Here is a 20,985-nt window from a genome sequence, read left to right on the forward strand (position 1 = left end):
GCAATCAGTGTAAGCTAAGGAACCTTTTAGGCTGCATTACCACCGCCCAACAAGGTCTTTTCTCAAACTGCTCGGGGGAAAGGGAGAAAAAAATCTCATGAGTTCCCCTGCCCCAGCTCCATTCAGGACAGCTAGACCATGGGCCTGGCTGGGGCTGACTTTTTAAAACCAGGAAGGTAAATAATTGTTAGAAATCAGCCTCTCAGCCTGAGGAACACACATCCTGGAACCCTGACCCTCCCTGCCCCCTCACCCCCCCTCACCCCCTCGCCCCAGGGCAGGGGGTACCTTTGTAAAGTTTCGCAAAGTGGCACACCCACGTGGGCCTCCCTGAGATCCAGCCCGCCCCACAGCAAGTCAGCTTGCCTGCACTTTTCCTCGAGGGGAAGAATCATCTAGATCTGCACCAGTCAGGGAACCATGGACCACATGTGGCAACTGAGCCTTTGCAACGTAGCTAGTCTGAACTGAGATTTCCAGAATAAAGGACTGAAGTATCTTATCACTCATTTGTAATCATACACTACATGGAAATCATAATCATTCACGATCATGAAAATATTTGGGGGTTAAATAAAAATTATCATATGTTATTTTCACCTTTTTTTGAACCTTTTTAACGTGGCTACTAGAAGATTTTTTTTTTTAAGTTATTTATTTATTTGACCCAGGTAGAGAGAGAGAGAGAGAGCGCACAAGCAGGGGTTGCCGCAGAGGGAGAGGGAGAAGCAGGCTTCTCAAGATAGATGTGAGTCTGGATCCCAGGGAATCCCTAGACCCTGGGATCATGACCTGAGCCGAAGGCAGACGCTTAACAGACTGACCACCCAGGCGCCCCTACTAGAAAATTTTAAATCATATCTGTGGCTCGCATTGTAATTCTATTTGCTAGCACTGCTCTCAAGTTATGACTGGCTCCCCCATCACCCGCACTGAACAAAGCTAAGAGAGGCACAGACGCTCAAGCGTGGTTATTTTGTGAGCTGATAATGGGAAGAAAACCCGGACTTCGTTTTCCTTTTCTATTTCACACGTATCAGAAGGAGAGAAAGCAAGAGACATTGCAAGAGGCCCAACCCAGGAAATGGGTGACAGTCTGCAACCACCTCCAAGCAGACCCCCTTCACCTACCCAAAGTGCGTGTGGTGGGTGCTGCCAGATTCCCCTATTATTAGAAGCAGGGAGGCCCCTGGGTGGCTCAACCGTTAAGCATCTGCCTTGGGCTCATGTCATGATCCCAGGGTCCTGGGATCAAGCCGCACATCGGGCTCCCTGCTCAGCAAGAAGCCTGCTTCTCCCTCTCCCACTCCCCCTGCTTGTGTTCCCTCTCTCATTGTGTCTCTCTGTCAAATAAATAAATATTTGAAAAAGAAGAAGAAGAAGAAGAAGAAGCAGGGCCCCGGCCACATCTATGGGACACTTCAGAATCCCCCAGGGCACCTCAGAGGAGTCCAAACGCCTCACCTGAGTGAGTCCCGGTGCAACCTGTCAAACTTGTCCTTCCAGCCTTATCTCGAACACTGCCTGCCCCTATCACTTCACACATTCATTCATTCGACAAATATTTATCATTACTTCCCACATGCCAGGCAAAATGCTGCCTACTATGGTCAGGTGGTTAGCAGAAACAGACACTAAGACCCCCGTGTCATGGGGGATGACAAATAGGTAAAGAGGCAATGACAGCACAGGCTCAGGTAAGAGCAGCTGCAGAGCAAGCACAGGGGCCGTGGGTATACCAGAGGCACCTAAACCCACCTGGATCCCGGAGGAGGTGACGTCCCAGTTGAAGAATTTGAGTTGGCCAGACTGAGGCTGGATGGTGGCAAATACCCTATGCAGGGGAACTCTGACTTCAAAAACCCACTGGAAGGGCAAAGCAGTGGACAGAGCACACAGAACTGCGGGGCATGCCATCTGGCTGGAGGGCAGGGGCCAGTGGCAAATGACTGGCCTGGCGTAGACGGCAGGGGCTACTCAAGCCCAGCAAAGGAGTGTGGTGGATACCCTGAAGGGTTTATTCTGCAAGAGTTTTAAGCAAGGGAGGTCGTTTTTCACACCTGAAAAGCCTTTCCCCTTTGGTTGGGTTCAAGTCCCACCTCCCCCAGCAGGAGCCATGTCCAGGAGGCCAACCTAGGCACTTGGGGCTTTAAAGGAAACAGAGCAACGGGCTTGTACGGGCTCCAATCCAGGGATGAGGGTACTGGGCCTGGGTTTGGGGATCAGCTGGTGTTGGGATTTGGGGCTGAGGCAGGATTCAAGTCTGGGGCTGGGATTTGGGGCTGAATTCAGGAACAAGAGTCAAGGTTGTAGTCTAGGATCTAATTCCAGAATACGGAGCCTGTGGCCGGGGTGAGGAGTTGGAGCTGAGGTTTCAAGCCAGATTTGGGGTTGGGATTTGAACCTGGGGCTGGAATTGGATTTGGAAATGGGGCTGGGGGTTGGGGCTGAGATGTGGGCTAGGGGTTGCGGTCGGAGCTAGGAAATCTAATTAGGGTTTGAAAGTGCACCTGGGGTTGGGATTAGGTTTAGGATAGAACTAAAACTGAGCTGGGCTTGGAGCTGGAGCGATGGGTTAGGGTCCGGACTCTGGGGCAGATAGACAACATTCCTCCTACTGCCCAGATCTGAGAATTGTGTTAGAGCCCTAACAGCAGCAGACAGAAGCCCCTCCCTTCCCTGGAATGCCTCAGCCCGGCAGATGGAGCTGTGCCACGTCAGCCAATCGGCTCAAGCCCTGCCTAGGAAACACCTGTTGATCCCCCTCCCCCCGCCCCCCCACACCCAGGCCTTACCTGGACGCAGGTTAGGCAGGTGAAGCACCTCCCCGGAAACGGAGCTGGAATGCCCCCACCTGCCTGGCCCAGCCTGCTCTGATCGGATCCAGCATTTCCAGACTTCTTGTGAGTCCCCCATGATCCCCTGATCCCCATCGCCCCCACCTTCTCCCCCCTGGCTCTGCCTGAGAACCTCCACCCCACCCCCAGCCTGGCCCCACTGTCCCAGCACACCTGTGCTAGCACCTTCAGACCAGTGAAGTCACAGCCCTGAGGAATGCTGGGATTCAGTTCTGGTCCACTCCTAAGGCCCCTCCCCCACCTCCCTTGGGGGCATCTGCACCTGCTCCTACCCTGTGTGTGTGGCTGCCCTTGCAGAGGGGTGGGGAAGGACCACTCATCGGGGTGTTAACCCGTGGAGGGCCACGTTCATCATATTCCTGGAACGACCCACGACCCGCATCCTATATATAAAGCAGAAGTCCTCTCCTGAATTGGAGGAGAGAACATGTATTCTTTTATTTTAAAGAGGTCTTTGGACATCTATGCATTTGAAGCGGAGATGTCAAATGACTCGCCCCCATGCTTCAAGATAAATATTATCGTCCTAATTTTCCAATAGGAAGACTGAGGCTCTAAGAGGGGCTTCTCTGACCCTCCCCTGAACCCCTCTTCTGACTCCCCCACTCGGGGCTTTTATCACATATAAGCACCTGCTGTAAGCTGGCTTTCCTTGAAGGCAGGGACCATGGCTGCTTTATTTTGCCCAGTTTGAATCATGTTGGCTGGCCTCTAGAGGAAGGTTAAATGTTAAATGAGTAACCACTGTCAGGTCCTTCATCAGAGTCCCATGGCTGGTAAGGACAGCAGCTGGGGTTCAAGGACAGAGCCCTCCTCCGTTTGCTCCACTTTAGAATAATGGTGGAGGAGGAGGATGGCATGGGGGCATTGGTGAGAGGGAGAATGAAGAAAGGAGGCAGGAAGAGGGGCTTGGGTGGGGATGATGTGGCAGGATGCACGGGGATGGAAGCAGGGACAGTGTGGAGAGAGGTTTACAGGTAGCCTCCCTGGGACGTGCACTTCACAAGGAAGTAAGGAGCAGGAGAGGAGGTCTAGGCTAAGATGACGGAGCTTGGGCGGGGAAGTGTTGCATCAGAGACGACTAGGGAACATGAAGGTGACGATTGGCTTATGGGTCTGGAGCTTAGGAGGGAGATCCGGGTTTGGGGGAGAGAGGGATGGGGCACCAGCAGTTGTGGGTAGGAAATCAGATGAGATATGGGGGAAGGGAAGAGTTAGGGATTACATCCTGACCCACAGAGAAGTAGCTGTGTCCCAAGAAAGAAGGTTCAGGGTCAGGCTGCTGGTTCCAGAAGGGTTAAGTCATAAGCCCCCTCCCCCCCCCACTACCCTCCCCCCAGGAGCCAGCCGTGACAGCTGAGGCCATGTGAGGCAGATCCTGAATGAGGCTTTATCTCTGCTCTTGGTCCTATCATCCACTGTGACACCAGCTCCTTCGGCCAGCCGGGATGGGACAGGCAACTGAGAGAGCCAGAGAGGTCAGGGGCTGGGCCAGGGGCTTCCCTGGAGGGGGTGGGGGATGTGTTATGTGGGGGAACTCTCCTGGGATCATTGGAGAAGCATTCCTGAGTGGCAGTGCTGGGGAGGGGGCTGTCAGGGGACACTGGGGAGGAGTCCCAGGGATCATCCCCAAGGCTCCCAGGAGAGACCATAAAGGGTGAGTTGTTTGGGGAGGTAACAGGTGTGATCCCCCCTGCAGGTGATGGTGACCACACCCCGGACGGGGAGAGGAACGGGACTCTGGGCCTCTAGCTGCCAAGCAGGTGGTGGGGGCTCTAGGCCATGACCCACACCCTCTAACCCCTGACACTGCCCTCTGCCCTCTCCCCCGCCCCCTGGCCATGTCTGAAGGAGAGGCTCCAGCCCCGCCGGGCCCGGGGGGGCTGCCCCCAGACATGCTGGGAGAGCAGGTAGAGCTATGGTGGTCCCAGCAGCCGCGGCGCTCCGCACTCTGCTTCGCCGTGGCCGTGGTCCTGGTGGCGGGCTGTGGGGCGGGTGGCGTGGCACTGCTGTCCTCCACCAGCAGCCGCTCCGGTGAGTGGCGGCTGGCGACGGGCACAGTGCTCTGCCTGCTGGCCCTGCTGGTGCTGGTCAAGCAGCTGATGAGCTCGGCGGTGCAGGACATGAACTGTCTTCGCCAGCCCCACCATGTGGCCCTGCTGCGGAGCGGTGGAGGGGCCGATGCGCTCGTGGTGCTGCTCAGCGGCCTGGTGGTGCTGGTCACCGGCCTAACGCTGGCCGGGCTGGCCGCCGCCCCTGCCCCGGCCCGGCCGCTGGCTGCCATGCTGTCAGTGGGCATCGGCCTGGCTGCCACAGGCTCACTTCTGCTGCTGGGCTTGCTGCTGTACCAGGTGGGTCTGAGCGGACACTGTCCTCCCCTCCACACAGCCGCCCCCACCACCCCCGGTGACCACGGCGGCCACGGCAGCACCTTCAGCATCTCGGGCCAGCTGTCTGCTGGCCAGCGTCACGAGACCACGTCCAGCATCGCCAGCCTCATCTGACCAAGCCCCAATTCCCCTTTCCGCCCCCCCCGCCCCAGCAGCCACAGGGCTGCGCCAGGCTGTCGGTGCGCGTGGGTGGGCGTGTGCTTGCACAGACACATGCCAGGGAGTGTGCGAGTCTATCCATCTCCCCAGGACTGTCCGACCCTCTGTGAGGCTGCATGACCTGTGCTGAAGAGCCCACATGTCCCCTTGCCACAGGAAGGCATGGGGGTGTCTCCTCAGAAGTGGGGGGGGGTGACCCTGACTCTCTCTGGGATCCCTGAAGACTCTTGGCCCTTATTCCCGACACCCCTCAGATGCAACCCTGCCTTGTAACACCTGTCAGGGAGTTTCCGGGAGGGACTGTTACCTGCCTAGCCCGGAGACCAACCCGGCACCTGTTCACTGAGGAGAGTAACAGGTGACAAAGTGAAAGGACACAGGCTCCAGAAAGTTCCGGACTGGACTGGAATCCCCCCATTTGCCACTCACCAGCTGGGGGCCTGGGGCAAGTGACTGAACCTCTCTGAGCCCTGGGTTCTGGAGAGTCACAGTCATGTGCTGTGAACTGGATCGTGAGGACCACATGCCATCGTGTGTGGAGGGATCAGGCACGTGGCAGGTGTGCAATAAAAGTGGTGGCCACTGTCATGGTGATTGTCTGTCCCTGGCCATCTCACCTAGAGACCTTCCGTCCCCCTCCCCAATAACCCCCCAGCAACTGCCCTTCTACAGGTAATAAATACTCTGTGTCTCCCTCTAGCTGACAAAGGTGCCATGTCCCCAGTCAGGCGTGTGGTTTCTCCTCATTGGTACCGTGCGGGCAAGCTGGGGGGAGGAGGGGCTTCCCTTTGGGAAGGTGGTGGGTTTCTGGTCTGGGGCAGGGGGAGTGTACCCCGAATCCTTCACATTTGCTCCTGCACTGTTTCGAGGTAAATCCTGAAGCACTGGGGTTTCATCAGCTGGTTCCCCCTGGAGGCCACAGTTCCCTATCTCACCTCTGGGACTGGGATATCTTGGCCTGTGTACTTGCTGCACTGGCTGGCCTCCCTCTGCACCCCACCCCCACCTGCCCCCCCCAACCCCAGGCACGGAAGGGTTGTTGGAAACCCCCCTGGGCTGTAAGAGTCACTGTCTGCTTGGGGTCAGCCCTGGAAGGGATCGCCCTTCTACGGCACAGAACTTCCTGGGTGGCAACGATCACCTCTAACATCCAAGGTCAGGGGCCCCGTAGCCCTGCCAGGGAGCCAAGAGAGGCAGGGACACCGGACAGGCCTCCAAGGGGCGCTAAGCGTAGAGCTACCTGGGTTCTGACGGGGAGAAAATTGCTTTCAGGGGCCAAGATCTAGGGGCTTTCCTGGAGAAAACGCTGAGCTGATGGATGATGGAAGGGTGTTGCCTGCCAAGGAGGGAGCCAGGTGAGCGGAAACAAGAAGCCATGTCCGGGACCACCGGAGCAGCAGAACCTCTGCCCGGGGACTATGGAATCTCCGACCCCACATATTCAACATCCCATCCCCTTCGTCCTCATCCTGAACCAGCTCCTCGTCTCACCTGGGAGCTGTGGCCTTCACCCAGCACCCAGGCTAGAAAGCGCAGCATGGTCCCCGACGGCACCCTCGTTTCTTCCTTATCCAGGGTCTAGCGACCACATCACCACCTGCGGCCTCCCCAGACACATGTGCGTGGGGCGCCCAGCTCTCTGGGCTCACTCCTAGCACCCTCCCCATCCATGCCTGACTTCTGCAGCCTCCTCCTGGGGCTCCCTGCTTTTGTTCTTTTCTTCTTCAGTTCATCTCCCTCCCAACCCCAACACACACCCTTGAGCCAGTGACTTTAGGGGAGGTGATGGGGTTAGGGGAATGTGACCGCCAGCTGACCCATGAGCTGGACCCAGGCAATGGGAAGTTCCCCACCCCTTCTCCTGTCCTTCAGATGTGTGTCCCGCTTGACTTTCCAGCTCCTGGAAGCTGCCCCAGGAATACAGCCTTGAGACAGTTGTGTTGTGTGGAGACTATCGGAATGGCACATGAGACTGAACCCACTGAAGGCCTCTGTATAAACTTTCAAGACCTGACGGGCAGGTCCAGAGATCTCCTTGTCTTGTAGCCACCCAAGAAAACCTCATAAGTCAGTTCCCTTACCCATTACACCTGCGAGCCACAGATCTAGAGTGGCCTGTCTCTGTGTCTCATCTCTTCCTGCGCTCCATGTACGAGGGCCAGTTTCAGACTATACCTGGGAAGCTCCAGGTGGCACCTCAGGGCTGTCCTAAAACGTTCAAGTCCTTGCCCGATCCCCCATGGCATGCACACTAACGCACAGGCTCCCCGACATGATCTGGCCGCTCTCGCACCTCAAAGCAGCCCAGGAGCCAGCCGCACGGAACTGTCGTGACCGTCCCATGTCCTCTCACTTCTCCCAGGCTTCGTGTCTCTCTTCTCCTTGCCTTCATACCCTTCAAGACCCAGTTCTCTAGGCATCTTCCCCAGCCCTGTCCCCTGAAACTAATGAGTTGCCCATTTTCTATGCCTGGACCCACAACTGCAGGCACCAGTCTAGAATTCTTTCCCTGTGTGCCTGTCTCCTGAATCGGGATTGTGGTGTTACTCATCCGTATGTCCCTCGCTCCCAAGGTGGGCCTGACACATAGTAGTTTTGCTGCATGGATGAAGGACTCAGCTTGGATGGATGGCAATGTGTATGCAAGGATCAGGAAGAGACCTACCCAGAACAGGGACGGGTTGGGAACTTAGGCCACTGTCCACTATTGGCCTGGAATCTTCCTGCCCCCAAATTTTCCCTCTTCTGGGGCTCCCATTCTCATCACCTCCAGGGCCATCGAAGGACCACAGACTGCCCCTCCATCCTGTAACATGGGGAGAAGTCCTGCTCTTTTGCAGCTGAGTAAAGGTTAGACTCTTTTACAATGTTTCTTTTAAAAAACTAAAGGAAGGGTACATGGCTGGCTCAGTTGGTGGACCCTGCAACTCTTGATTTTGGGGTCATGAGTTTGAGCCCCATGTTGAGCCTAGAGATTACTTTTAAAAAAACCCAAACAAGAGGCAGACGGTTTCTTTGAGAAAAACAAACAAACAAATAGCATGCTACAACAAAAACAAAAAACTAAAGGAAAACAGAAACACAGTCCTAGAGAAAGGGGAGGGGAGGGGTTATACAGCACACATGTCCGAGTAAGCAGCCACCATGGGCAAGGCCTTTGTTGAGCTCTCCTGGGAAGGATGCCAGATGAAGAATCTGGACTTTGCCCCTGAGAGCTGTTCCAAAGGGCTGGGGAAGTAACACCACCACACGCAGCTATAACGTAGCTTATAATGTGGGTCTGGGCAGGAGGTGGGTTGAGGCACAGGCAGAGCAGAAATGCTACTATTTCTGCAATCACTAGGGCTGACTTCCCACAATCTCCCACCTCCGGCTTGTTTGCTTGCTCAGAGCATCTCACTGATTTCCCATCTCAGTCCACACTGCCAGCAGCCATCCACTGGCCCCTCCTGTCTTCGTCTCCCTTCTAGTTAAGATTCCATGACCCATCATTTCACCCACTCCTTGACAGAGTCCTCAACTCCTTAGTCCCCCATCCTTTGGTCCCACTTTCCAGCAAATCCCCGCCCTTGGATAAATCCACCTGTCTGCCTCATGGTGAAATGTTATTAGAGAAATCCACACAGCCAGGCAACCTGGTGTCACCACCACCCATCTCAACCGGTCCCCAGTTGTACTCATCAGTTACACAATCTTCCCTGGTCAGCTCCTCCTTCCACAGCGGCCCCCAAGTTCTCTCCATCACTTTCACACCCCAGCAAACAACCCCCCACCCCCAGGCTTGGCCTCCGTGTCACGAGAAAATGAGTGGGGAAGGAGAAGGGAAAGGAGAAGGAAAGCCTTCACCTTGCTCCTACCAAATAGTTTCACCACCTTTCCTCTGGTCTGTGGAATGGCTGTGTCAGCCCAGCTGAGGAATTTGGACTTTGTCCTCGGGACAATGAGAAGCATGGAAAGCTTTTAATGAGGGAAGTACTCTGCCCAGAATAGGATCTGGGCCCGGCTGGCTGCAATGTAGAGCTGGGAGTTGGCTTTAGGAGAGAACGAATGAAAAGAAATGTCCAGTCAGTCCCAGAAGGGCCATTTCTGCTGGCCCCTGAGGGACGAGAAGCAGCAGGCCAAGCTAGAGAGATGGAGAAGAAAGGGTATCCCACAAAGAAGGAAGAGCAGGAGGAGGGTCCAGAGACGAGAGAACTTGGCTTCCTCAAGGAAACAGAGAGTTTGTGGGGCCCGAACCCAAGCGTTCATGGCCGAGAGGCAAGGGTGCACCCAGGGAGGGGCCCTGGGCCAGTCCCAGGCTTCAGCAGCTCCATAGTGGGTGACACCATTGCTTACGGTGAGGAGGACGCCAGTGAAGGATTTTAAGCCGAGGAATGGCCTGGTCGGAATTGTGGTTTAGGACAGTCATTCTACCCGCATCGTAGGGAATTAACTGGGAGGGGCAAAAACAGGGACAGGGGACCTCTTTGGGGGGTGAAAGGCATCCCCAGATGGGAGATGATGGGGGCCCAGACAAAGGGGTGGCTGTCGGGACGGAGTGAAACACAACACATCTGATGGACATTCGGAGGGTGGGACCAACCCGTCTTTGCGACTGAGCAGCTTTTTAAGATGGGAGAGATGCGATGGGTTGATAGAATGTGGACAGAACCAGAAGTTTAAGACAGAAGGCAGAGAAGAGGCTGTTCTTAACATCCCTGAGTGGAGAGGCAGGGAGGGTGGCTCCAGGGCCCGCGATGGAGGCCTTGGGCTTCCAATGCCACTTTGATAGGGGAGAAGAAAGAATGCAGACCAGGTAAGTTTGGAGCAGGAAGAGGAGGGAGGCCCTGGCTGACAATTGTTCTCTCTGTGATGCTGATGCCATGTCAAGGGGCTGCTCAGGAGGAGAGGGGAATCTAGCCAAGGAAACAGCAAGATGGCCGGAAGCCTGGAGCCCGCAGGAGGCCGGATTCCAGGCAGGTACAGAGGCACGGGCAGGGTCGACCCTGGGCTCTTTTTTTAACAGCACACGGGGCCTGAGATGCAGGCCTCAGGCGGAGCCCCACCTAGAATGGGCAATGGGGAGACAACGGGGCAGGTGAGGTGAGGATGTTAGTGGAAGGTCAACCTAGTGGACCCTGAAATCCGAGCTGGTACTGGGTAAAGAGCAAAGCCAAGAGGGGGCTGATGGGGAGACAGTGGAGTGGTCTGGGCCTAGACAGAGGTCCCCATTGGGCAACAGGGGAGGGAGACAGAGGCACTTGCCACAGCTTCCTCCTGGGCTCAGGAGTCACATTCTAGGTTCTCTGCTGTGTCACCTGGACACCCTGATACTGGAAGAACATGTTCCAGAAACTTTTGATCCGTTCCAATCCGGGTGGTTCTTACATCATATCCAGTTACATCCCACATGCAACCGCAGGCTTCTGGGGACACTCAGGTGTCTAGAGCAGCTTCCTCCAGGCCTCAGGGGACCAACACATGTCCCCTCATGCTCAGCTTTCTGCACACAGATGGGGGCTACCTTCTCGACTGTTCCCCAGGATATGTGAGGCTCCACGGGGCATAGGCATGGAAGTCAACCCCGGGGACTGGCTTGGGCATTGCACTTCTACCCTCACGGCCTGCCCTCCCAAACTGGGCGCTTGTGCCCTGAAACTTCTCAGGGGCGGGGGTTGCCAGTCCGGGCACAGTGGGAGCAAGTCCAAGAACCAAGAGGCTCCCTCTCTAGATCTGTTCATCGGCACTCTGGGGTGAGATCACGGCGTTGCTGCGAGTGAAGCAGGCAAGCTGCAGTTAACTTGTTTGTGCCTCAGCTTCTCAGTCTGTAAAATGGAGGTTCCTGCCCAGCAGGGCGGTTGTTCCTACTGTTACTATGTTCTACAGTATCAAAGATTCTAACTCAAGTCCTTTACTGTCCTGTCCTCACTGGGTTTTCTTCTTTTTTTTCTTTTTTTTTCTTAATATTTTATTTATGGGGCACCTGGGTGGCTCAACCGGTTAAGCATCTGCCTTCGGCTCAGGTCATGATCCCAGGATCCTGGGATCGAGCCCTCATCGGGCTCCCTGCTCAGCGATAAATCTGTTTCTCCCTCTCCCTCTGCCTGCAGCTCCCCCTGCTTGTGCTCACTCTCTCTCTCTTCCTCTCAAATGAATAAATAAAATCTTATATATATATTTTATTTATTTATTTGAGAGAAAGAGAGAGAGAGAGAGAGTGTGTGTGTGTGTGTGTGTGTGTGTGTGCATGCCCACGTACATGGGGAGGTAAGGGGGAGGAGTGCAGGGTGGGGGGGGGAAGAATGCTAAGCAGGCTTCACACTGAGCACAGAGCCTGACGTAGGACCCAGTCTCACAACCGGAGATCACGACCTGAGCCAAAATCCAGAGTCAGACACCCAACCAACTGAGTCACCCAGGTGCCTCAGATCTTCTGACCTGAGTCCAGGGAAACAGACACATTCAAATCTCCAGCCCAGAGTGAATGAGGAGGAAGGAGGCTTGGCAAGCTTCCCCTTCAGGATGAAAACTGGCCCCCTGCTGCAGGGAGCCAGCCCTGAGGGTACCCAGAAAGGTACAGCTAACACCTGCTGTATTCTATAGGACAGGGTACAGAGGGCTGGGGACAGAGGCAGGCTGGGACAAGGGCCTGATGCCAGAGGAGGCAGGACAGAGAGGTCTGGCTGAGTCTCAGGCCTCCCACGATTCTAGCATCCCTGGGCCTTTGAACCCGTGGACCCAAATCACGCTCTCTCTTTGTGTATACGGGGACCCAGCATGTAGAGCACAGGGGAAACCATGCCTCAGAGGAATCCAGGAAAGCCTCTCAGGACAGGGTCCAAGGTTCCTACAACCCCAGGGGCCTGCTCAGCCAGGCGTGATACCCACAGCAGGTTCTGGGAGGAAGCTCTCCCTGCCAACCCTTGCTGGGTGCTGGGCTCAGGAAAAACAAGCCCTTACCTTCCCTGGATCACTCGGACATTCTGACTCAGGTCCTGAAGGGTATGTGACCATGGGGACAGCTGAGCTACTCTCTAGCCCAGAACTCAGACAGGACAACCCCTCCATGTAGGCACTGAGGGGGCATAAGCAGAGGGAACAGGCCTAACTGCATTTCCAGCAGCTATTTCCTCGCTCAGGACATGCCCTGAGGCCCCTAGTTCTGCTATTCAAGGTCTTTCTCAAGGTCTCTGTCTATGCCGTCTATGCTGCTGTCCCAGACACGGGGACTTTCCAGGCCTGCAAGGGTCAGACTGTCTCTGGACTCAGGAACAACAGCTAGGGCTGGGGACACATGCACTGGGCTCCCCTGCCACATCCTTCTCTGCTGACAAGCCCTTGAATGTCAGTTTCCCTGGTTGGTCCTCCACCCAGGCCCCGATCTCATTCACTCCTGGGTCTCAGTGACCCCATTGCAGAGTAGTTCCAAACCCACACCAGCAGGCCGGACTTCTCCCAGGTGAATCCAGCTGTCCCTGGGCATCTCCCCCTGGAAATCGCCCATCAAGCATTGAATCCTTGTTCCCTCAAAGCCGGCCCCTCCCCAAGGTGCCCAGCCACCCGACCAGAAATCAGGGTGACTTTGTTGCCTCCTTCCTACTCCCCACATCCAGGAGCAGCAAGCCCACCAACCCTGCCTCCCTGTGTGTCTGGAATCTCTGTTCCCCACCATACCTTAGGCAGGTCTTACCTCCCTCGGGGTCTCTGCCTCCTGACCCATTGGCCCGGCATCCAGAATGACTTTTCTATCATGATTACATCACTCCCTGACTGTCCACAGCGGAGCCTCAGTTGCTCTCATGTTAAAATGCAAGCTCTCTTGGTGCCAAAGCCCTAGATGATTTGGCCCACCCTTCAGCTTCATCACTGCCCAGGGCCCCCCTCAACTCTGCCCTGCAGCCCTCCTTTACCAACCTTTTTCTCAAGCCCCTCCCTATATCAGTCCTGCCCTCACCTTCCTTCTGTGCTGGCTCCTTCCTCAAAGGCCAGCGCTGCCTCCAATGGGTGTATGGGGTGACCATCTGATTCATGATGACCTCCCCTTGTCTGGGAATGACCTGGAACAAATAGGCAGGCTCCCAAAATCACATCTGCACTAAAGGAGCCTGCCACTGTTCAGAGCTGGTTGGACCAGTGGTGGATACTTGACCCACACTGGGCTGATGAGACTATCACCTGAGTACTTGAAACTTGGAGTCAAGAACTTGGGGGTCCCAGGCATGGAGTCTCGTTAATGTCCACAAATAAGAGTATGTTCCTATCCTCAGGCTCCTGGAGTCACTTGCTCCTTGCCCTCCTGAGTCAGCTGTCCCTTTCATTCTCTTCCCATTGCCTGCAACCAAAAGAAGCTTAACTTGCTCCCTTCTTCGATCCTTGCTTGGATTATTTGGTTTTCTGGTGTTGAGTTGTATAAGTGCTTTATACATTTTGGATACGGACCCTTTATCGGATATGTCACTTGCAAGTCTCCCACTCAGCAAGTTGTCTTTTAGTTTTACAGAAGACATGAGCGGACGTTTCTCCGAAGAAGACATGCAGATGGCCAACAGACACATGACAAGATGCTCAACGTCACTCGGCATCAGGGAAATGCAAATCAAAGCCACAATAAGCTATCCCCCCACACCGGTCAGAATGGCTAAAATAAGAGGATATGGAGGATGGGAGAAAGGGAAACCCTCGTGCACCGTTGGTGGGAATGCAAATTGGTGCAGCCATTCTGGAAAACTATGGAGGTTCCTGAAAAATCTTAAAAAAGAACTAGCCTACGACCCAGGATTCACACTACTAGGTATTTATTTACCCAAAGAATTCAAAAGGATACATGCACCCCTATGTTTATTGCAGCGTTATTTACAATAGCCAAATTATGGAAGCAGTCCCAGTGTCCATCAACAGATGAATGGATAAGGAAGAAGTGGTACATATGCACGCACACACGCACACACACACACACACACACACACACACACACGAATACTATTCAGCTCTGGAAAAGAATGAAATCTTGCCATTTGCAATGACATGGATAGATCTAGAGAGTATAATGCTAAGCAAAATAAGTCAGAGAAAGACAAACAGCATAGGATTTCACTCATACATGGAATTTAAGAAACAAATGAACAAACGGGAAAAAAAGAGAAATCAAGAAACAACTCTTAACTACAGAGAGCAAACTGATGGTTACGGCGGCGGGGGGGGGGGGGGGAAGGGGGGGGGGGGAAACGAGGGGGGGGGGATTAAGAGTACACTTGTCACGATGAGCACCAAGTAACGTATGGAATTGTTGAATCTCACATACACACACACACACACACACACACACACACACACACAACTGCCTCCTTTGCCCCAATCTCCTCACCAGCAAGGATGTACCTGCCTTCCTCCTCTTGATCAACTATTGATAAAGTCTCCCACATCTGACTCCCTCCCTCACCTTTCATCTCCTCACTCCTCAGCCTGCAGTCATGAAACAAACTTGACAAATATTTATTTAGCTTTGGCCATGGGCAAGAATGAGGACACAGCATGAGGCACGGCCTGCGGCTTCAGAGAGTTCACAGTCTAGCCATGGGGACAGGCACGGTAAGATGGACGTACAAACTCTAATACAGATTACAATCTACTGTGGTCACAGAAGGGCAGAGTGACTCACAGGATGCAGTGAGAGGGAGGGCTCACAAGAGGCCTCCTGGAGGAGGGGATATGCGGGCAGTGCCTTCCAGCTACGAGTGACAAGGAACATTTTTTTTTTTTTTTAAGATTTCATCTATTTGAGAGAGAGAAAGCAAGAGAAACAGAGGAAGAGGGAGAAGCAGACTCACTGTTGACTGAGCAGAGAGCCCAATGCGGGGTCCCTGAGATCATGACCTGAACCGAAAGCAGACGCTTAACCGACTGAGCCACCCAGGTGCCCCGACAAGGAACACCTTACCCACAAGTCCCAATTCAGGAAAATAAAAATCAGTGACTCCTTTTCACTTTTATTTAAAATGAAAATCAATTTATTACTACCTGTGAAAAATGTAACCATGTAGATTACTCACTTCATTGAAAAAAATTCAGTAGGAAACTTGGCACACTGGTTTTCACCCGCTCAATTGTTATCATCCCAGCACACCAGAAATGCTGGCAGGTAGACGGGCCAGAGGGGCTCTGTTGGCCAGGGATTTTTATCACTGTCAAAGAGGATCTCTTTTTAATAGTTATTTATTTACTTATTTATTTATTTGAGGGAGAGGGAGAGAGAGCACAGGCGCACTGTGAAAGCCGGGGAGGCGGGGAGTGGGGTGGGGACAGACAGAGAAATCCTCAGCAGGGAGCCCCGTGCAGGGCTCAATCCCAGGACCCTGAGATCATGACCTGAACCGAAATCAAGAGCCAGCCACTCCACCAAGTGAGTCCCCCTCCGGGTGCCCTCTGTCACAGAGGATTTGGGAGAACAGAAGGGCAGTGTAGGCCCAGGAGAGCATGTGAGGAAAAAGCACATGGAAAAACACCATGTGGGAGAACAGTAATAACAAATAATTTGTTTAGTAGGGAGTGAAGTGGGAAAGGCAAGAAAGGAAATCAAGAGGTCGAAAGAGGCCTTATTTCCCAGGCCAGGCCCTTGTGGTTGTCCTGAGAACAGCAGGGAGCCATTGAGGGTTACAGAGCAAGAGAAGGTTTGTCACTTTCGTAGTCAGTGTCAGGGTAAGAAGGGATGCTCTACCCCTGGTTCGCCCTGAAGCCCTAGATACCTCTGTCCCTGAGCCTCACGGTCCCCGTGTAGTCTCCATTATCTTTCCATTGTCAGGTACGGGCACGGGGTTGGGGTGGGGTGTCCGGAGATCGGGACTCAGAAGGAAAAGTTGTCCCTGCTACCCTCGGTCCCCAGTCCGCTAGCCCCGGGCTGAATGTAATTGTCCTCGATGAAGCCATCATCATCCTCTTCAGCCACCTCCGGGCAGATCCCCTTCCCTGTCCTGGGCAGCGGGCGGTGCTGGTAGCTGGCACGGTACTTGCGACAGACGTGGCATCTGGCAGCAAGTGCGATGAGGAGAGAGAGGACCACAGCCCCCAGCACAACCCCTACCAGCACGGGCCATGCCCGGGCCCCAGCACCCACTCCGGGGGACATGGACGATGCTGTTGGGAGCTCTGAGGGCTCCACAGTGGCTGCAGAGAAAGGGACAGCATTATGGATGGGGACCCCAGATGGGTTCCCTGGAGAAACCAAAAGGTGTGGGGCAGGGTCCTTCCCCCAACCTCTCCCCACTTCCCTGGCCTCCTTCCCATTCACTCACTTTGGTTTGTCTCACGCATGGAGGGGCCTGAAGACACCGGTGAGCCTCGGCTTCTGCCAGAAAAGCTTGAGCTCCAAGGAAACCCCCAGATGCCTGGCAGCGCCGGAGGCCAGAGTCCTAGAACATACACACACAAGTGGGTGTCCGGGGAGCACAGGTGCCGCTCTCAGGCAGACGCACGGCCACGTGAGGGCACTGCACAATCTCTGGACACTGGACAGTTGGCCACAACCAGCTGTGCACAAAAGAGACAGAGCTGCACACCTGGAAATTGGCTATCTGTAAGGGAAAGCTGCAGGGTCCGGCTCTGCAAGCCTCAGAAAAAATCAATGCGGGAACTTACTCAACGTTACATCTGATTCAAGCTCTGGACAACGTGCTCACAGACCCCTGTAAATGTGGGTATAAAAAGGATCCCCTCTCTGTAGATGAGGAGTCTGAGGCCCAGTAAGGTGAACTAACTCAGCCAACGTCCCAGGACTTGAACCCAGGTCTCTGGAACCAGGGTCCAGAGTCCAGTCTGCTATACGGCTTGGTTGGCGGGATGGGAAGCGGGGGCAGAGGCGGTTCTGGCTCCCAGGGGTTGGACAGCAGCAATTGCTTAGAGCTGATGAACCAAAGTAGAGACCACATGTGGAGGAGAGTGCCAGTCCCTGCCCAGGCAGGCAGGGGACCCCACTCCTCCTCAGTCAGGAGCTCCTGCTACCCAACCTTGACCCTCAGCTCTTCAGACACATCCCTCGTCCATTGACCTCCATCTGCCCCCAAGGGAGTAGCCAAATGCAGATCACCTGGATGAGGAAATGATCTGGATAAGAACCACTAGGGCTAGGGAGGAGCGAGAGGAGGAGCACCTGAATTAAGGGAGGATCTGGAGGAAGATCACCTAGGCCTGGGAACACCAGCAGGAGGAGCACCTGAGTCAGAGGAATGTCTGGGGGAGCAACACCTGAATCTGAGGAGTATCTAGAGGAAGAGCACCTAGGTTGGGGAAGTACTTGTCAGAGGAACAGCTAAGGCTACAGATTATCAGAGGAGTACCTGGGGAGGAGTATCCAGGCTAGGAAAGCACCTAGGAGAGTAGCGTCTAGTTTAGGGGAGTACCTCCCATGTTTTTTAATAATCTTCCTGAAACCCTCCCTCCTCTCCTCCAACCTGTCACCAAGCCTCATGAGTTCTTCCTGGAACTAAACATCTCTGGAACAGCTCTGCCCCTCCCTTGCACCCCACTGCCACTGCCCCAGTCCAAGCCACCTTCATCTACAGGACCTCCTAATCCACCTTGCCCCGCCTCCAGTCCATTCCCCAGAGGCATGGGCCTTAAAGCCCAAATCTGACCCCATCACTCCCCAACTCTTAAACATCCTTCTACCGTTCCCCAAGCCCTCAGGGCTGCAAGTAGATTCTCAGCTTGTTCTTCCAGGCCCCAGAATCCAGCACATGGCCCTCGGACCAAACCAGCCCTCTTGTCCACAGTTCCCTCCCCCATGCTACATACACACACACACACACACACACACACACACACACACAGCTCACCTCCCTCTTGTTGCCCAGCCATCCCATCCCTCCAGGCCAAATCAGACCACACCCTCCTGTGAGACTGTCCCAGGACCCCCTTGGAGGACCCCTTCCCTGCCCTATGCAGTCAACTACCCAGCAGAAGTGGCCAGTTACTAGATGTGCAGCTGCCTGGGGCCAAGGACCAGTCTGGTTCATAGGTGGCCTGGTGCTAGCAGAGAGCTGATGCTCAGCTGCTCAGGGCGTGTAGGAGAGGAGGAAGGGGGAGCTGGAGAGTGAAGCGGGGCGTCAGAAAGGAGGGCTCAATCACTCATTCACTCACTGGGTGCCTACTCTGGGCCCCACGATAGGCACTGGATCCTCAGGAAATCAGATTTTAAATGGAAATGAATTGTATTCAAATGGATGTCTCTAAAATTTCACTCCTACTCTTTTCCTGCCTGCCCTGCCCCTGTGACTCCTTCTCAAGGACACACACACCCCCACAGGCTGGCACCCTACCCCCACATGTCACATCTCTTCCTTCCACAAACACACAGTCTCTGATCTCACAGACATACACACTCCACCCTGATTTGGGGCTCCTTTTAAAACTCCCAGGAGCCCTCAGAGATCTGTGGGATCCCCCTCCCAGGCCCCCCAAAGTCTTCCCCTCTGCTCCCCACCTGTAGGAACTGTGCAGAGTCCAAGGAGGAAGCTTCCGGCTGGGGCGGGCAGAACGCAGACAGGTGGGTGGGCCCGAGCTGCCACTAGACACACCTGGGGACGCGGCCGGCAGGCGGGGCCTAATCCTCAGGTGAGGGCGGAGGGCCAAGCTGCGGGCGGAGCCTCCAATCCGGAGGTTTAATTACTCTTCTGGCTCGGCTTTTGCAGGGAACCTTCTGGCGCAGGCCCCACCCCCACCCCCAGCGCCCGGTGAGAAGTAGGGGGAGGGGGCGGCGTGTTCCCGGGATCCAGAGAGGGCGTCCAACAGGCTCTAGAAGGAGCAGGCAGGCATGCATCTAAGCAGAGCGACTGCTCAGGTCGACGGCCCCATAAGCTAGTGTGTTTCCCATGACCCGTACAAAGTCTAGAGTTGAAGGGGGAGTTTTGCAGGCCCGGGAAGGCGGTGGGACGGAACTGGAGGAGAGAGGGAGGGAGTTCCTCCCTGCAAACCCACAGACACCAAGGACACTCAGAATGGCCTGCAAAAATGTTTGTGAGCCGACGCTGGGGGACTGGGGGAAGGGGGTGGGGAATGCTGAGGTCAATGGGAAATGTACCTGTGCCCTTGGGGTTTACTTGTGTGCCTAGGTGTCCACCAGGATAGAGGCTTCTAGCCCTATCATCTGATGTGGATCTCGAGGATCCCGGGAGCCCACAGAGCCAGCTCTGAACCTTTCCCTCTTGCCTTCCTCCTTATCCCCAGACCTAGCGCCTTCTTGTCCTTTAAGACCTAGCTCAGAGTCACCTTCCCGAGCATTAGGTCCTTGCAGACTAGTCCTGCCTTCTCCCTGCAAGCCCCACTTTCTTAACCAGGGCACCCTCAGTGCTGCCTCCCACCCTCCCAGGAGCTTTCCTGGTGCTCCCCCCACACACACACACCCCACCCACCTCCCCCCACCCCCGTCCTGATCCTGACTGCAGGGTTCCTGGCCCCTGACACTGGGCAGATTCTCAATAAATATTGAAAGGAGGAAGAGTACAAACGAAGAAGTCACAGGGAACCACAGGGCACAGCTAGAGCAAGGGCTGCCCCTAGGGCGTGTCAGTGGGACCCCAGGACAACCAAGTGGAGGTCAGTTCCTGCAGGACTTTGAATATCTTAGCTTGGAGTTGAACTCCTGCTGCCAGTGGCCCCTTCTAGAACTCTCCTGCCTGGTCCGTCACCTACCTGGGCACACTGTGCCAGCCACACCAGACTGTTCTCTATTCCTCCGACCCATATGGTCTTCCCTCCCAGGCTTTGCTTGGGCTCTTTCTGGGAGCCCAACCCTGCCCTCCAGCCACTACCCCAATGCGTCATCTCCCCCCTGGCTGATTATTCTTTTTTTTTTTTTAAAGATTTTATTTATTTATTTGACAGAGAGAGATCCCAAGTAGGCAGAGAGGCAGGCAGAGAGAGAAAGGGGGAAGCAGGCTCCACGCTGAGCAGAGGGCTCGATGCGGGACTCAATGCCAGGACCCTGAGATCATGACCTGAGCCACCCAGGCGCCCCCCCCGGCTGATTATTCTTGCCAAACCAACTCATGGCTCAGGCCCCAGCTCCAGTACCTCTCTATCTAAAGGAGCCTTCCCTGACATGCCCTTGTCTGGGTCCCTATCCCCCTCCTCTGTGCCCCACAGACACTGGCCCTTCTCCCAGCTAGCCCTGACTGCACAGTATTGTGATTTTCTCTTCATCTGGCACAGTCCTCTATGAGCCAGTAAACTCTGGGAGAAGGGTCTGTGTCTGTCTTATTCCTCTCCACATCCCCAACATCTAAAATGGCTGTAATAGATGCTTCTGAAATAAATGAATGAGAGGAAAGTGAATAGTATCCCAGATGGGGCAGCAAGGAACCAAGGAAGGTCTGGGATCTTGCCCTTGAACAAGGGCATCATCATAGGATTCAAAAGGGATTGAATCATAGGATTCAAAAGCTAGTCACTGAACACCTACCAGTCCCCACGTGGAACCTACCGTTCCCAGGCGCTGTGCTGGTTCTTTTTTTAATTGAGGTATTCATATAGCATAACTCATGAGTCATGTAAGAAATTCACCATTTTAGCCATTTTTCAGGGCACAGTTCAGTGGCATTTAGTACATT

The 20,985-nt window shown here is 54.6% G+C and overlaps 2 protein-coding genes across 2 annotated transcripts; one reads left to right on the forward strand and one right to left on the reverse strand.

The window, feature by feature from the left end:
• Positions 1-4,186: 4,186 nt before the first annotated feature.
• LOC111142767 (transmembrane protein 125) lies at positions 4,187-5,362 on the forward strand. Its single transcript, XM_022496062.1, has 2 exons — positions 4,187-4,336; positions 4,558-5,362. The coding sequence occupies exon 2, from the start codon at positions 4,700-4,702 to the stop codon at positions 5,360-5,362; it is 663 nt and encodes a 220-aa protein (XP_022351770.1). The 5' UTR covers positions 4,187-4,336; positions 4,558-4,699.
• A 10,391-nt stretch (positions 5,363-15,753) lies between these two features.
• On the reverse strand, positions 15,754-16,787 carry LOC111142770 (chromosome unknown C1orf210 homolog). The gene is made up of 2 exons (XM_022496065.1): positions 16,675-16,787; positions 15,754-16,546 (listed from the first exon to the last, which is right to left on the reverse strand). The coding sequence occupies exons 1-2, from the start codon at positions 16,691-16,693 to the stop codon at positions 16,227-16,229; spliced, it is 339 nt and encodes a 112-aa protein (XP_022351773.1). The 5' UTR covers positions 16,694-16,787; the 3' UTR covers positions 15,754-16,226.
• Between the last annotated feature and the right edge of the window lie 4,198 nt (positions 16,788-20,985).

This window comes from Enhydra lutris, unplaced genomic scaffold (genome assembly GCF_002288905.1).
Source record: "Enhydra lutris kenyoni isolate GAN:26980312 unplaced genomic scaffold, ASM228890v2 scaffoldscaffold9, whole genome shotgun sequence".
NCBI classification, from domain to species: domain Eukaryota; kingdom Metazoa; phylum Chordata; class Mammalia; order Carnivora; family Mustelidae; genus Enhydra; species Enhydra lutris.